This window comes from Schistocerca gregaria, chromosome 5 (genome assembly GCF_023897955.1).
Source record: "Schistocerca gregaria isolate iqSchGreg1 chromosome 5, iqSchGreg1.2, whole genome shotgun sequence".
Lineage (NCBI taxonomy): Eukaryota > Metazoa > Arthropoda > Insecta > Orthoptera > Acrididae > Schistocerca > Schistocerca gregaria.
Window position 1 is genome coordinate 246,328,810 of NC_064924.1, and position 17,224 is coordinate 246,346,033.

The following is a 17,224-nucleotide window of genomic DNA, read 5'->3' on the forward strand; positions in this document are numbered from 1 at the left end:
AACACCGCGGTTCCTGGTGTGTCCGCTGTGCCGTGCGTGTGATCATTGCTTGTACAGCCCTCTCACAGTGTCCGGAGCAAGTATGGTGGGTCTGACACACCGGTGTCAATGTGTTCTTTTTTCTGTTTCCAGGAGTGTATTACAATATTGGCATTGCTACTGATTACTTCGGAGAGTAACTCGGGGATCTTGCTACAGACACTCCGACAGTTTAATAACTCGGGACTAAGCATATTTAAAGATTTGGGATGACTTGTTTAGGCGAACTAACAATTTTTACAGTTGGCACACCCACATCAGTGACATTAACTGGTGATTTTTCAGGCCAACGGGTTGTTTCCCGTGCGGACGAACGTAATCTAAAAAAAAAAAAAAGCTACACGCCACAAGTACTGTGCTACCCATGTAGCTGCTTACTGTGTGTGGTTATTGAACAGCTGCGGCCATGTGCAAAGGTACTCACTCATACGCCTGAACGCTGGGCGACTTTTAACACCTATCCCGTACTAAACGGCATGCGACAACTGCGGATCGTCATTAACTAATATATCCCTTCTTATTTGTAGACTAGAGGATGTAGAGCTATTGTGATTTACAATGGCCAGCCACGCACATGTTCTGGCTGTCGTAGAGAAAGTCATATTCTCTCGGAGTGCACCTTGTCATGCATCTCCCACATGGAGAAGCGTCAAAGCGAGAAGTCCCCACGCAACTGCCGATGACGTACGTGACGGTGACCCGCTGGGAGTTGTTGCCGAGTTCGGAGCGTGACAAGGACGTGTTGATGCGCGAGCAGACCGAGTTAGGGGAGCATGGAGGTGACACGGAGAATGCCCCTAGAGCCACGTAACGTCGCATGAGGGAGGAATCTTCCGCACCTTCACATGTAGCACGCGGCGTGGAAGTGGAGGTCGAGACGGTGGCGGGGGCAACGGACCAACAAACGATCGACGAACATAGTGATGCGTTGCCTACGGCGGCAGAAGGCAGGGTGCGCAAACAACGATCGCCGAAGCGTCGCAAAAAGCGTCGCCATTGTTCGGGTGCACGTCATCCCCTAGCCTAGGGGACACGGTACTTACTTTAGACAAATAAATGTCTGACACGGAACTCTTGTCTTTAGAGGACGCCGACAGGATGTCGTTTCTCTCACACAGTCCCTCTTCACTGACACCGACTGACCCAGCACTGCCGACGGAGGAGTCAGGAACAATGTCCCGGCAGCCACATCGAAATGCATCAGAGGGCGTTTCTGGGATTTATGACCACGGCGACCGGGCAGAACCAGTCGAAACATACAGGAATTGGCACCTGCAATTGATGACGACTCACTTACAGGATACACACCCCTAAACGAAAACAACGGAGGGCACCCCGTTGGTGGGCTCCCCTCCGAGCAACAATAATGGGCTAAAGCCGTTGCAATTCAAAATTACTTAGCACACGCATGACAACGACAACGGACCAAGCATATTAGTTGAGAAAAGTGAACATTAACACCGCACGTTCGCTTGCAAAGATGCAACTTTTCTGGGACATGGTTTACGCCACAGACATGGAGATTATGTTAGTGCAGGAAACCTGCAATGCTGCTTTTCCCGCCGTGCATGGATACAACACTTACCTAGCGCCGACTCCAGTCGTAGGACGTGGAACAGCGATATTAGTCCGGGAAGGGATTCCGATGTGTGATCTCGATTACTTCCCTTCGGCTTGGGGTTTGGCGATGACCGTAAACGGCATTCGTATTGTCAACATCTATACACCCTCCGGATCTGACAATCGATTGGTGCGAGCGCGATTGTACTCGGAAGAGACAGTGCCCTTATTCCATGGGAGATATCACTACATCTTGTTAGAAGGGGATTTTGACTGTGTTCTCACACCGAAGGACCAAACCCTAATTTCAGCTCCTCCTACACATTGCACACGATCTGCCGGGACATGGCACTAATGGACACGTGGAAAAAGATCCGTGGGCAGCGAGAGGGCTACACGTTTTTTTTTTACTAGCCACGCGGCGAGCAGGCTGGATCGGATTCACGTGTCTCACTGATTAGGGGGAGTACGTACGTCATATATCCACAGTGTTAAATGTGCAATATTGATGACCCATTATCTGAGAACCTGTGACTGATAGAGATCTGAAATTTTTAGGATGTATAGTATCACTCCTTTTCTGATTACTGAACCAGAATCAAAATGTACAGAGAAATAATTAGCTAGTTACGATTTTTTAAAAATGTTGTTCCATATTTTCTTTTAAAAGTCCACTTTTTCTTCCTTAAGTAAAAAAACCGTTAGAGGTAGCCATGTTTTGGGAGGTTCAGTAACTGCAGTATACCAAGTGGTAACATAGTGTAAAAGAAGAGATATGTATCTGTAATAGTTCCTGAGATAAAGGGTAAAATAATTTTAAAAATGTCATTTCCGGCAAATCAACATCAAACATTTTGTTTGATATTAACATACACAGGGATGCACGCCAGGTTCTAGAAACAGCCAGTCCCTTAATCAGCATTATCTGGTTACTGTTCTTGACTATCCTGCAAACCTAGAAGCTTCCTTCTTTTCCTGCCTCTTGCTTCTTTAGTCATTTCCTCTGCTGCACCCTGGCCTTCCATGATCCATTCGCTGAAAGACTTGCAGTGTGTTGGCACCTGGAGTGATACCAGTTTCCTCTAGTACCCTAATTCGTCCCTTTATACAATCATTAAACATTATCACAGCATCACAAATATCCCAGCATAGAGTTTTCCTTCCTACAAAGACATTTTTTGTTATGCGGGTCCAAATTGCATTATTGAAAGGCTCATTCGGGTTTTGTGTTCGACCATGGAGACATCTCGAAAGAAGGTCTGGATGAGCTAATTCTCTATATATTGATTTAATAGCTTCCATCACTGCAGATGGTGTGCTATTTTTGTGCCTAAATTGTCCCTCGCTACCCGCTGCCTGAGTTTTGCGGTACTTGCACCATGAATCAGCACCAAGTGGACAAAGACCATGTATAGGTGTATCATCAGTGGAAGATTTGTGGAAGAATGTAGCCCACACTGCTCGTTTTATCCCTTGTAGATCATGTGTATTGTTTCTTATTGCCATTCCGTAATAATGCTGGAGTTCATCAACGTTTTTGTCTATAAGTCTTCCTTCACCATTTAGAGTCTTTCCACCTGAAAACTTCTCTTTTCCTTTTGTCTGCTTCAGTTTTTGGAGACGTGTTGCCATCCGTTTTTGAACGTGACCCTCACATTCAATCTTAACAATCTGCTTATTACCATAACGTTGGCTTTCCACTACAGATTTGTAAGCTTTTGAATCACCATCCCCCGAGTGCTCAGTGTAACACACACCTCTCTCCTGTTGTGAACGTCTGAACATAAAAACAACTTCAGCAGCCTCCAAACCCCCACTAGTTCCCTCATAATTCTTGGCACAATTTGTTTTATGGCTTTCACTTCTTTCATCAACTGATTTACACTGATGACAGTAACTTATAAAACACGACAACCACAAAGTAAATAAAGAAAATGCATGTGCTATACCGCCATTTCTGTTTACACAGTACATCCTACCTCTTAACACGAACATTAACATCATGTCAAGGAATAAATAGCTGAAAACCACAGCCTTCTAGATTGAATAGTTCAAGAGATAGTGATACTTGGGCAACTCAGTGCAGAACGACCGGATAATTTCACAGACGCACTATTAATTTTGAAATGATAAAAACTACACTTCCAATTTGGATTTTTCGACAAATATGCGAAAAATTATTCACGAGACATCAAATATTATTAAGAGATAATAATCCGAAAATGTCAGTTTTTGACCCATTCAACCATACGTATTCCCATTAAGAGATCACTTGTTGGCTGCTGAACGTTGGCCCACAGCTTTTACGGATCAGCTTGCATATTTATGCACGTTAACCCTCCCACGGCAGCAGTTCTGGCGGAGCCGTAGTTCGTGGAAACTTAATTCATCCTTATTGGTGGATCTCGAATATCGCCAGCGGATCGAAGAAACATGGCAGACATGCACTCGCCGTGTTCCAATGCGCAGTACGGATATTTCGTGGTGGCTGCAATGTGCAAAACCGGCGATACGAAGAGCTCTCATAATGTCTGGCAAGGAAAAAGCGAAAAGACTCCGAGATACAGGTAATTATTACTAAATGGCGGTGCTTCAACTGTCCTAGTGGACACCATCGCATTTTATTGATCGCGAGACGTCGACTGGAGGGACGTTCTATCAATGCTCGACGATGAAGAACTTATTAGCATGCATCATGTGTCTAAGGGACATGCGCGTAACCGCCTGTTCTTGATCACATTGCTGCTGTGTTTCTGGAGCATTACCGCCTCCTTTTCACTGGGACGCCGACGGACAACAGGATAGGAGAAGAAATTTAGCGACAGATGCAAGCGGTGATGGATGGTCCGGATGCAGAGGCGTTATTGGAACCCCTAACGGAAAATCATACGGAGGACACTCACGAAGGGTGCGGTGCATAGATCCCCTTGGCCAGATTGGTTGTGCTACGGTCGCAGGTTCGAATCCTGCCTCGGGCATGGATGTGTGTGATGTCCTTAGGTTAGTTAGGTTTAAGTAGTTCTAAGTCATAGGGGACTGATGACCACAGATGTTAAGTCCCACAGTGCTCAGAGCCATTTGAACCATTAGAACCAGATTGGTTGAAACTGGAATTTTATAGCGAATTTGTGGATTTAATCATGTCTCAATTGGTGTCGATGTATAATGAGTTATTGAGAACTGACGCAGACGTTCCATCGCAATTCATAGCGGGACTGCTTATATTAATATCGAAATCTGCTGGGAGTATCAGCGCCCATCAATTTCGACCGTTCACAATGCTCCATAATTACTATAAGATCTTTACGTGAATGTTGGCGGCAATGCTCAAGACTGTAATATCAAAGACTTTACCACCAGACCAGGCTTGTCTAGGAGTTCGGAGCAACATACATTCTATTCTAGGCGTGACATAATTTCCCTGAAGGAAGCTTCTAACATGCGAGCGGCGTTCGTATCTGTGGATTTTGATCGTGCCTTTGGCAGGATAAGCCGTAATTTCGTCGACTCGGCAAAGCGACGAATGGCTATACGTCAGAATTTCATTACCGTTCTCATGCGCCTCCTTCGTGGCGCTCCTTCGACGGTGAGAGTCAATGGCAGAGAGGTAGGAACGGTTCCTATTTGCAGCGCAGTTTAGCAAGGATGTCCCTTGTCGATGATGCTGATTGCAATAGCGCTCGAACCGTTGATGCTGACTCTTAGACGGACTCTTACAGGCGCCCGACTCGGTGCTAGTACCTTCACGTGTCGTGCATATGCCGGCCACTTGACGATAATCGTTCCGTCGGAGAAAGATGTAAGAAGGTGGTTACCCTTCATTCTTCGTACGGGGTAGCAGCGGGTAGCAGGTCAACATGAATAAAACGAAGATTATGCACATCGGAGGAGTGCTGGGTGCTCTGCACAGTCATTTTACGACGGTGGACATCTTGCGGTGCTTACGAGTGCTGTTCACACGATCACTGCGGCAATCAGCGGCGACGAGCTACCGACGTCTTCTGCAACACGTCCTATTGCTTATACGCAACAATTCACTCCGAACCCACGACCTGCTCCAAGGTGTGGAACACACTAATGTCCATCTGGCCTCGCGACTGCCGCACCTGGCAAAGGTACTACCAATGCCCCATGGCATTGCTGACAGGTTAATGGCGGCCTTTGGATACTATGTCAGCCAAAGGATGTTGTTTAAGGTCAAATACGGGACTTTAACTCACGCACACCACTCTAGAGAACTTAATGTCACGAATGTGAGGAACAAGGCTCTTGGTCTATACCTGCGAGCGACACTACGGACATGGAGCCAATGGAATCATGTCGGCGATCCTCGACGTGCTTCTGCCCCCGTCCTATGAACCGCTGGCGGCTGTAGGCACTATATAGCCTTCTTTTTCTCACATCGCGCGATTCCATCATGTATTTAGTTACGTTCAGTTACATACACCTTCTACAGGGATCCCAACAACCATTGAGATACATCGATACGTGAGGCGTCATCATGGCAGCAATGTTGTCGAACGTGAATACACAACGAGCGATTGGCGGAGATTAGGCGAGCAGTCCATGCGCCTCTCCTCGCCACGATAGCGAGATCGTCTTGGTATACATTAAGAAACCGAAAGACAGTCAACCACAAGACAGTCAACCGCCAACGATTGTACGACATTCACATGGTAGATTCCCCGCTCTCCTTTATATGTTGCGTGCAGGACACAGACGAACATTCTCTGCACTGCGGTGTGGCAAAGGATGTTTGGCGGGTAACGCAACTCATCATGGCACTCCTCCGACGCACCGATGAACCCACGATCACGACGGACGCTTTTTTTCCTCAGACGCTGACTTTTTGCCCTCACAGAAAACGCCGGCAACCTGCTGGATTGGAGGACAAGCATCGCATACGTGCTCTCGTGGACCGTGATATCGGGCATTGATTACTGGCATTATCTACTGGCATTATCATCTATCATTGGACGTCACTCTAAGTACAAAACACACTTCTCGAACTTACTAGGCAATATGTTTCATGACACCCCCCCTCCCCCGTCCCCCCACAAGCGATAGGAAGTCTGACGTTTACGTTTACATAGTTTCGCGGGATACGATATTACTCCCATGAAGTGACGAGGATGCCACTTCGGCCCTATATTTGTTTTTCTATTTCATGTGTGATTTTTTTCTGGAACATTAAAATTAAATAAATAAAAAATAATAAAACAAATAAAAAAGTATTACATACGTGCACTATGTTTCCTTCCCGCTGCCTCTTCTTTATCCTGTCAAAAGACGGGGTCACAGTGGCCACGCCTCCAAGCACGACCCGTGCCTACTCTACCCCCTGATCTGCCATACCTTCAACATAAAAATGGGGTAGCGTTTTTAATTGGTAATCAAAGCGTTTTCGGTTCAGGATTCGTATTCCACCACCGATGGAGTTTTGATCAATAATCATCATTTGTGGCCGGAGACTTCTAGCATAAGAAGTCACCCTCAAACTGCCAACAGCATTGTCAAAGTAGGTGGAGGAGCGTACAGTGGTTTAGGCCACTCTCTTGTCCTAGGAGTGGAAAACTGCTCCTACAGGTGGAAGAATCAGCAATGATCAACGGCATGATGATGCAGAAGGCAGTGGAAACCACTGCAATGTGTATACACAGGACATGTGGTCTGTAACTGAGAAAGTGTCATTATGAGCTCTCCTTTGGCAAAAGATTCTTGAACAGTCCCCCATTCGGTACTCCGGGAGAGGCCTGCTAGGTGGGAGGAGGCCAAGAGAAAAAGATTGAATAATCAACGAAAGTATAACGTCCAGCGCGCATGGCGTGAGATGTTAGAATCTTGAACGTCATAGGGAAGTTAGAAAATCTGAAAAGCGAAATACAAATTCTCAATCTAGTTATTGTGGGGGTCATTGAAGTGAAATGCAAAGAAGACTAGGAATTCTGGTCAGTTGAGTGTAGGGTAATATCAATAGCAGTAGAAAATGGTATAACGGGAGTAGGATTCGTTATGAACAGGAAGGTAGGGCAGAGAGTGTTTCACTGTGAACAGTTCAATGAAAGGCGTTTTCTTATCAGAATCGACAGCAACCAACACCGACAACGATAGTTCAGGAATATATGCCGACGTCGCAAGCTGGAAACGAAGAGATATATATATATATATATGAGGATATTGAAAGGGTAATAAGGTACGTAAAGGAAGATGAAAATCTATTAGTCATGGGCTACTGGAATACAGTTGTAGAGGAAAGAGTAGAAGAAAAGGTTACAGGAGAATATGGGATTCGGTTTAAAAAAATGGCTCTGAGCACTATGGGACTTAACATCTGAGGTCATCAGTCCCCTAGAACTTAGAACTACTCAAATCTAACTAACCTAAGGACATCACACAAATCCATGCCCGAGGCAGGATTCGAACCTGTGACCATAGCGGTCCCAGGGTTCCAGACTGAAGCGCCTAGAACCGCTCGGCCACAGCGGCCTGCTATATGGGCTTTGGGCAAGGAATGACTGAGAAGAAAGACTAATTGAGTTCTGTAATAAAATTCAGCTAGTAATAGCGAATACACCGTTCAAGTATCACAAGAGGAGAGGTATACTTGAAAAGGCCGGGAGATACGGGAAAATTTAACTTACATTACATCAAAGTCAGACAGAGATTTCGAAATCAGATACGGGATAGTATTGCGTACAGGGGAGCAGCTATAGATTCAGGTCACAATGTAGTACGCTGAAGTTTAAGACGATAGTCAGGAAGGGTCATTATGCAGTGAAGTAGGATGCGGACGTACCAAGGAATGTCGAGATATGCCTGAAGTTCTCTAGGGCTATAGGTACGGCAATAAGGAATAGTTCAGTAGGTAGTACAGGAATGGACATATCTAAACAGGGCCATCACAGATGGTGGAAAGAAAAACATGTGTAAAAAGAAGGTAACTGCGAAGAAACAATGGGTAAGAGTAGATCTACCTCAGTAGACCGATGAAAGGAGGAAATACAAAAATGTTTTGGAAAACTCAGGAACACAGAAATGCAAGTCGCTGACGAATGAAATAAACAGGAAGTGCAGGGAAGCTAAAGCGAAATGGCGCATGAAAAATGTGTAGATGTCGAAAAATAAATGATGGTAGGAAGCACAGACTCAGCAGAAAGGAAAGTCAAAATAGCCTTCGGAGACATTGAAAGCATGGGTGGTAAGAGGAAATTCCACTGATAATGCAGATAACAAAGCGGATAGGACGAAAGAAAACATTTAAAAACTCTATGAGGAGAAGATTTGTCTGATGTGATAGAAGAGGAAACAGGGGTCCATTTTGAAGAGATAAGGGATCCATTACTAAATTCAGAATTTAAAAGAGCTTTGGGGTCTTAAAATGAAATAAGGCAGAAGGGATAGATAATATTCCATACGAATTTCTAAAGTAATTTGGGCGAAGTGGCAACAAAACTACTATTCACGTTACAGTGCTGAATTTGTTAGTCTGGTGACATAACACCTGACTTTCGGAAAAATATCATCTACACAATTCCAAAGACTCCAAGACCTAACAAGTGTTAGAATTACCGCACAATCAGCTTAACAGCTCATGCATGCAATTTGCTGACAAGAAAAACATGCACAAGAACGGAAAAGAAAATTGAAGATATGTTAGGTGACGATCAGTTTGGCATTAGGAAAGCTGAAGGCACTAGAGAGGAAATTCAGACGTTGCTGTTGATAGTGGAGGCAAGACTAAAGAAAAATCAAGATACATTTTTCGTAAAAGAATTTGACGACTGAAAATATCACTCCATAATGTAAAATGGTACAACAAAACGACTATTCACGTTGGTGTCTAGAGTGTACGAGTCTGGCGACACACCATCTGACTTTCTGAAAACTGCTCAAAATTCTGAGAAAAATAGGGGTAAGCTGTAGGGAGAGACGGTTAATATATGTACAAGAGCCAAGGGGGAAGAATAAGTGTGGACGACCAAGAAGGAAATGCCAGGAATAAAAAGAGAGTAAAACAGAGACCTAATTTATCGCGCCTGCTGTTCAATCTGTACATCGAAGAAACAATGATGGAAATAAAAGAAAGTTTCTGGTGTGGGGTGAAAACATATCACGATACGATTCACTGATGACATTGGTACCCTGAGTGAAAGTGAAGAAGAATTACTTGATTTGCTGAATGGAGTGAACAGTCTAATGAGTTCACAATATGGACTGACAGTAAATCGGAGAAAGACAAAGTAATGAAAAGTAGCAAAAATGAGAATTGCGAGAAACTTAACATCAGGATTAATGATCACGAAATAGATGAATTTAAGGAATTCTGCTACCTAGGCAGAAATATAACCAGTAACGGACGGATCAAGGAGGACGTCAAAAGCAGACTAATTATGGCAATAAGGGCATTCTTGGCCGAGAGAAGTGTATTAGTAACAAACTTAGCCCCTATTTGAGGAAGAAATCTCTGAGAATACGTCTGGTGTACAACACTGTATGGTAGTGAAACGTGGGCTGTGGGAAAATCTGAACAGAAGGAAATGGAAGCATTTCAGATGTGGTGCTACAGACGAATGTTGAAAATTAAGTGGAATGATTAGGTAAGGTATGAAGAGGTTCTATGTAGAATCGAAGAGGAAATGCATATTTGGACAACGCACACACGAGTTTGTTGCTAAACGTATTTGTGGTATTCCCCATTATTTTCGCGTTATACCGCTTTTCTTTGTCACGTTAATCTGTACTCATTGCACTGTTCATTCTCAACAACACGTTCTGTGATCCTTTCTTATGGTCAATGTCTTTCACCCTTAATTTTTATCTCAGTTATGAACCTTTCTTTAATTTCCGTCACTACTTCTTGATGTATAGATTGGACCAAAGTGGCGCAACGTTACATTCCTATCCTAACCCCTTTTTTATGCGAGCAGGTCTGTACTGACTTTCGCCGGCCGGTGTGGTCGAGCGGTTCTAGGCGCTACAATCTGGAACCGCGCGACCGCTACGGTCGCAGGTTCGAATACTGCCTCGGGCATGGATGTGTGTGATGTCCTTAGATTAGTTAGGTTTAAGTAGTTCTAAGTTCTAGGGGAGTGATGACCTCAGAAGTTAAGTCCCATAGTGCTCAGAGCCATTTTTTTTTTTGTACTGACATTCCATTCTTATCGTTCACTCTTGGTTCTTGTAGATAACTGCCATACACGTTATCGTGGAACATTAACACATTCAGAAAGCCGCCAAATGCTCGCAGTGGTACTACGCTGCATAATTTCAACGTTGTGTTGGTGTTACTGCACAAATTGTTGAACTACTAGTTCAAAGAAATAATGGCATCTTGAAAGAACGCTGTTTTACCCATTGTACTAAACACTCCATAATAAGGTGAAAAACACCGATGGTTTCTTCGAACGCAGCAGGAGCACTACCTTCGCAGAAGCCGTAAACATATACATTTACGTATCCCTCATTAGTGTAGATATGTCGCATTTAGGCCAGCTCGTGCACAACTAAAGTTAACCGGTGCTTCTCTCTGACACACTATCAGTTCCTCGCACTACTTCACTCACAACACGTTCGACGTGCTAGTTTTCTGACGGGAAGACAATCCGATACAAATAGAGTAAAAGCAACGATATAGGTTGTGTTAGTACAAAATATCGGAGAGCTTGGGTGGGTAAGATACTTTTGTGCGCGCCAGTAACTGGAAAACAATCGTACATTAAATGTATTCTATATCTCGGAAACCATTTTGAATAGAGCATATCCGTTTGAATTTTATTTATCAATTGAGAGTCGCTGTCATATCACTGAATATTCTCTTTTCCTCCTGGGACGCCATATATTTCTGAATTTCGTTGAACTATTTTGTACTTCCTTTTTTGATCTGGTAATTGAAGTATTTCTTCTGTCCCCAAGGTTTCTTCGCAGTTACCTTCCTTGTACCCATTTTGTGTCCTTAACTTCTGTGATTGCCATTTTTAGAGATGCTCATTTATCTTAGACTGAAAAGCCTATTACGGTATTTATTATCGCAGTATCTACAGCCTCAAAAACCTTCAAACACATCTAATCATTCTTCAGTAATTCAGTATACCACTTCTTGGCAAGTTGTCTTCCGGACAAGGCTCTTAAGATTCAACATATTCTTCTTCTTTACTAAATTGTGCCACGAATGTTATCTATAAGTGCCCCTGGGTACGCCTTACAATCCTGTATATGATATCGGAAACCAGCTGTAATCTTCCGTATCATCCGACCTCTTCCCAGTATACCTCCTCCTCTAGTGATTCCTAGACAGTATTCGCCGTTACTAGCTAAAATTTGTTGCAAAACTCAATTAGTCTCTCTCCTCTCTCATTCCTTCTACAAAGCTCATACTCAGGAAATCTTTCTTCTGTTACATCTCGTAATACCTCATCCCAGTCCCCAACGGTTATTAGACACCATTTCTTTTTAAATACTGAATTACCTGTTCATTATCCTCGTATACTTTCTCCGTCTCTTCATCGTCTGCTTGTGATATCCAGTGAATTATTTTTGTTGACGTTGGTTTCCCGTCTATTCGAATTAGTATTACCCTATAACTAAACGGTTGGTCTTAATTCACTCTCCGTCTTACTGTTCTATTCATGAGGAACGCTATTCATTTTATGCCATTATATGCTGCTGTTGCTGTTACTGTATACTCGTACGACCGGAAATCCCTATCTTATATCCATTTCACTTCACTGTGGCCCACTGAGCCTTTGTATTATGTTCATAGATTTGTAACTTCGTACCATGAGCAAATTTCTGACATTCCATGCTCTCACTCTTTGTATGTTACACTTTCGTCGGTAATTCAGTTTTGTCGGCAGACCCTACCTCATATTCGAATAGGGGAATAATTCGGAATGTTCTGCCAATGGGAAGATGATAAAGACACTTTTTTTTCAGTTCCTGTTAAAGGACATTGCACATCTTTATTTCACAGGTCCATTTTGCCTTCTGGGTCCTCATACCGATGATCACTGGTGATTTTGTCACCTTTTAGTGACTTTTCCCACCCCAACGGTGAGAGAGTTCCCTGAAACTCTATCCGCTCGTCCACCCTGATAAGGCCGTCGGCACAAAGACGGTGACAACTTATATCGGGATTCTGCCGTTAATTAATTTACTTAGGTATTTTTTTAAACCGTTACTCTTACCATATTTAGTAATGACAGGTCATACCAATATGTCGCGATGCCAGTTAATACGACTGAATCGTCCAGACACACAAGGTGCACAAGGTGCCCCTTTGCGTCAGAGCACGACTCCTTGCAAACTCGCTTAGAAATTATAGAATCATCAATCCGGATGTTTTAAATGGTAGCAGCAACTCCAACTCGACAGGTATCAACCAGTGGTCATTGACTGGAAAAGCAAATGGAGAATCAGTAACGCTGAACAACAAGTGAGTACATGCAGGACAAATAAGCAGCATATACAGAGATTAATACAGCTCAGGGCAATAAAATTCATGAAATGCTTAATTATTTAGAAATCAGTAGTAAGAGAATTCAAGAAAAAGATGACAATATGAATCAGATGAATTGTCTTCACACTATAATGGGCGTTTTTTGATCGGTATTTGGTGGTGCAGGAATAATACAGTACAAGTTCTTCTTTCAATACGCTTTTCTTCGTCAATCGTAGTGAAAAGTATTGATTTGGGATATCTGCTGAATTCGTTGTGCTAACCTATCTTACCCGAGCAAGCATATGAGGTACCAAGTAAATAAAAATAAAAAATAAAAAAAATCATGTAAAAATGGGAAATAAAAACATTGTTTTGTCAGTTTAACCTGTAGTTAACTATGTATTCTTAACATGCATTACTCTTCGAATCAATGAGACAGCAGCTACGACCTATTGTCTGTTGTTAGTGATGTTCTTTGTCTACTGAAATTAATATTGTCCGCTCATACTACTTAATATTCTCCATGTTGAAATCGATTCATAAAAGTTTTTAACTTGTGGGGATGATATCATTATTTCCTGCTTTCTTTAAAGGTGTAATTGTCGGAATATTCCACGAAAATTATTTCGAAGAGTTCACTACAGATTGATAATTCTAAAACTTTTCTACAGTTCTCAGCCACCTGTAATAGCAATTTTGCAAGTCCCTTACATTACAGTTACGTGCCACAGTGAGAATTATAAGATAATATAAATGAAAATTTGTCAAGTGATTCGTTTGCAATGAGTCGGGTTCTTTTAGTGTTCAGCCTTTATTTACAGCTTGTCCCTTGTCGTCAAAAGTTCTAAAATGCACTGCGTTCACTCTCTATTTCCGAGTATTTCTGTGTTTACCGTACACAAATACTGTAACACAGTTGCCTTCATGAATATTCTGAAGAAAAAGTTAAAACGGTTATCCGAAAATAGAGTCCTTAAAGCGAAGTTTTGAGACTGAAGTTAAAGTATTCAATGGAAATTCCAAAGCTGAAAAACACTTCCGAAACGTTGTTAATGAGTTTCTGAAACAAAGCTGTTTATGTTACAAAGTGCCGGGAATGATGCGCCTGCCAAAACCACACATTACCAAATGTTTTCATAAGTCTTCACTTTCACATGACGGAGGTGATTTCAAAGCAGTTGTTTACTTCACCGTTTGCACGAAATTAAGTTATTAACATCGTTAGGTGCCTCTCAGCGAGCTAAATCAGAAAGGGATCAGCGGTACATGTCAGACTATTGCACATGACAAAGGGCTGCAGTTGTGAATTATGTAGCCGTTTTGGCTTAGATTTGCCTTAGGTATTAATAATGAGAGAGGTAATAGATCGAGAAGCATTCTCCTAGGCCCAACTGCAAACTAACAGTTAAACGAAGTAAACTGCGATGTACACGTTTCTAGCACATTCTCATAAGCTGATTATGATAAAATGGTAACAGTATATTAGAAAATGAGCAATGTTCACATCGTCTGTACATTTTGTTACTAAGCTAGAAGTTGCCAAATAAATCAGCTCCTATGTCAAAATACAGAGTGAGAAAATAAGCAGGGAACAAAGATTAGCCAGACAGAAGAAAAACGCAGTAGTATAACTGGACCACAACATGCTTGGATATAGTTTTAAAATAATTTAAATGACTGAAAACCATAGTTAGGCAAATATATGACCACGGAAGGTGGCATATTATGTGACAATCAGTAGGATAAAATTTCAAATAATTATTTATTATTATAATACATGAATGAGAGCGCAGGCGATAGATTAAATACAGCGTCAACAGAAAAAAGTACACAAAACAAAATTCCTTAAGATCTTTCACCACTGAGCTAAGCGCAAAATTAACTCGGTAGATTACGAATGAAATTTTCCACCATGTCACTACAAGCAGACAAATATACAGTAACAGATGAAAAAACGATGGACAACCCTGAAGTGCCCAGCTTCTAGCCTAAAAAAACTGTAATGGTGAAAAATGAAAAACAAACTTGTCGAGACAGTTGCTTCTGTAATATGAACGTTAGACTTGCTGCGGTTCTCTAATTAACGAAATTTATAAGCTACAGTGAAAAGTTGTAGCTACGACTGGCGCGACTTTTATTTCGCGGACCAGAAGCTCTATGTACATAGTTGATATGGCTATTCTTCGGCGCTTGTTAATACAGAATCGTTACTGATGTAATTGCCTGATCGAAGTATCATACAAGATGTCACAAGGGAAACAATCCTACTGGACCCACTTATGCGCCTCGTGTGATTGTCAACAATTGAATACAGATACTCCCTCGTGTATTTGGAACTTTTAGATGAAAGTAGATCTCGTCGAAAAATTTTCTGAACTCTGAACGCAGCTTCATTATATTCGTATCAGGCATTACATATCACAATCGCTTAGCAAGAAAATTCACTTTCAAAAGTTTGTCACAGAATATTAAAGCGTTTTTAAAGGTAATTGCAATGTAGTTGTGAGGGACCTTGATATTTCAGTAACAGTTAATTTAAAGCAGTTACTTAAGGTTAGTAATGAGACCAAAGGATGGTTCGGTTTCTCGGAAAGTACTTTAATAATTTTCTGTAAACAATCGTTGTATGACAGTAAGCTACGAAAATCGGATATTTATTTGGAATTATAAATGCGCGATACGTCAAATGAAGCAACAGTACCTGAGGTAGGGGTCGGCATGATATTGTCACGGTTTACCTCTGTGGTCAAACTTGTTCACCTGCTAGAAAAAAAATTCTGACAGAACGAAAGTTGTTGCTTAATAGTATGCTTCCGCATGTTGTGCCAAGTTGTTATTTCCATTAGATTAAATTTACTTTCATTCCCAATGTTCCGTAGTGAGGAGGTCCTCCAGGATGTAGAACATGTCACAAAAACAATAATACATGACAAATATTTACAAATAAAACAAATAAGCTAATGTCGTCTTTTTTTAATGAGCACTATATGAAAGAATCATTTTACAACACTCATTCACTAAGATCGTATTAATGCACTGAATTTAAAATTTTTAAAAAATGTTTACTTTTTTATAAGGTAATAAACATGTAATAGAACTACTACAATACTTATTTACGATGAACACATTACTGCACTGAAATGGTGCAGAAGTTAGATTGTACAATATATAAAATCAGTTGGTTCTACTGAGAAATTCATCAATGGAGTAGGAGATGGCCACCAATAAATCCTTTAGGTTTCTCTTAAACTGAATTTCATCGGTTGTTAAGCTTTTGATGGCTGTTGTCAAGTTATTGAAAATGTGTGTTCCTGAATAATGCACACCTTTTTGTATGAGAGTAAGTGAATTTAAATACTTGTGAAGATTATTCTTTTCTATAGTATTGATTTCCTGAACTGAGATGTTGATTTGAAAAAGTGATATATTTTAATGCCAAATTTCATTAACGAATAAATATATTGGGAAGCAGTAGTTAGTATCCCTAGATACCTAAACAGACCATGATATTCTATTGCTGCTTAGTTTACAGATGCTTTGTTGATAGAGCGGTAGCTTAGATGTAACTACATTCTTCAGGAAATATTTTCAACATTTGGAATTTATTAACGTAGAAATGTCTCAGTTGCTGCACACATACACGGTAAACACTGCTTCTGTCTTTTTCATAACAAGAAGAAATCTTATCTATTGTCGTTACTGCACTCAGATGCAATGTGGTCCTTTCCGTGGAAGAAATAGTTACATGGTACTGAAGAATGATTTCGTAACATGTCTACAAATTGAAATTGATAATGATAGTACAAAAAGATGTACTTCGAAACGGAATTTGCTTTGATATATAATTTCTCCCATTGAAAACTTATTGGAAGCTTGTGTGTGACACAGCTCTGCACAGAAATTCTTTCTAGCCGAGACATACGTATCATTCCTCTTTAATAAATACAGTGGTGACAGCGACAACAGAGAAATGTAATTACTTATCAGAAAGATCACGTGGCTAATACAGTTATTGCATTTTGCACATATGCTTGAAGGTCCTCCAGAGACCACACCAGGTTCTGGATAGCTGTACAGCGGACCAGGCTGTCAGTTCCCGTTTTTTTTAACCGAGACCGCAGCCATCGACAAGCCTTTAAAAATAGCGGCGCGCCCCTTAGCTGTTGAGGAATATGGACCTCCAAGAAC

At 41.6% G+C, this 17,224-nt stretch overlaps 1 protein-coding gene across 1 annotated transcript in view; it reads left to right on the top strand.

Annotated features, from left to right (window-relative positions):
• Window positions 1–718: 718 nt before the first annotated feature.
• LOC126273304 (trissin receptor-like) overlaps window positions 719–17,224 on the top strand; it is a 99,558-nt gene continuing 83,052 nt past the window's right edge. The window contains exon 1 of the mRNA XM_049976850.1: window positions 719–818. Within this exon, the coding sequence (XP_049832807.1) occupies window positions 719–818 (100 nt within the window). The remainder of the gene's footprint in view (window positions 819–17,224) is intronic.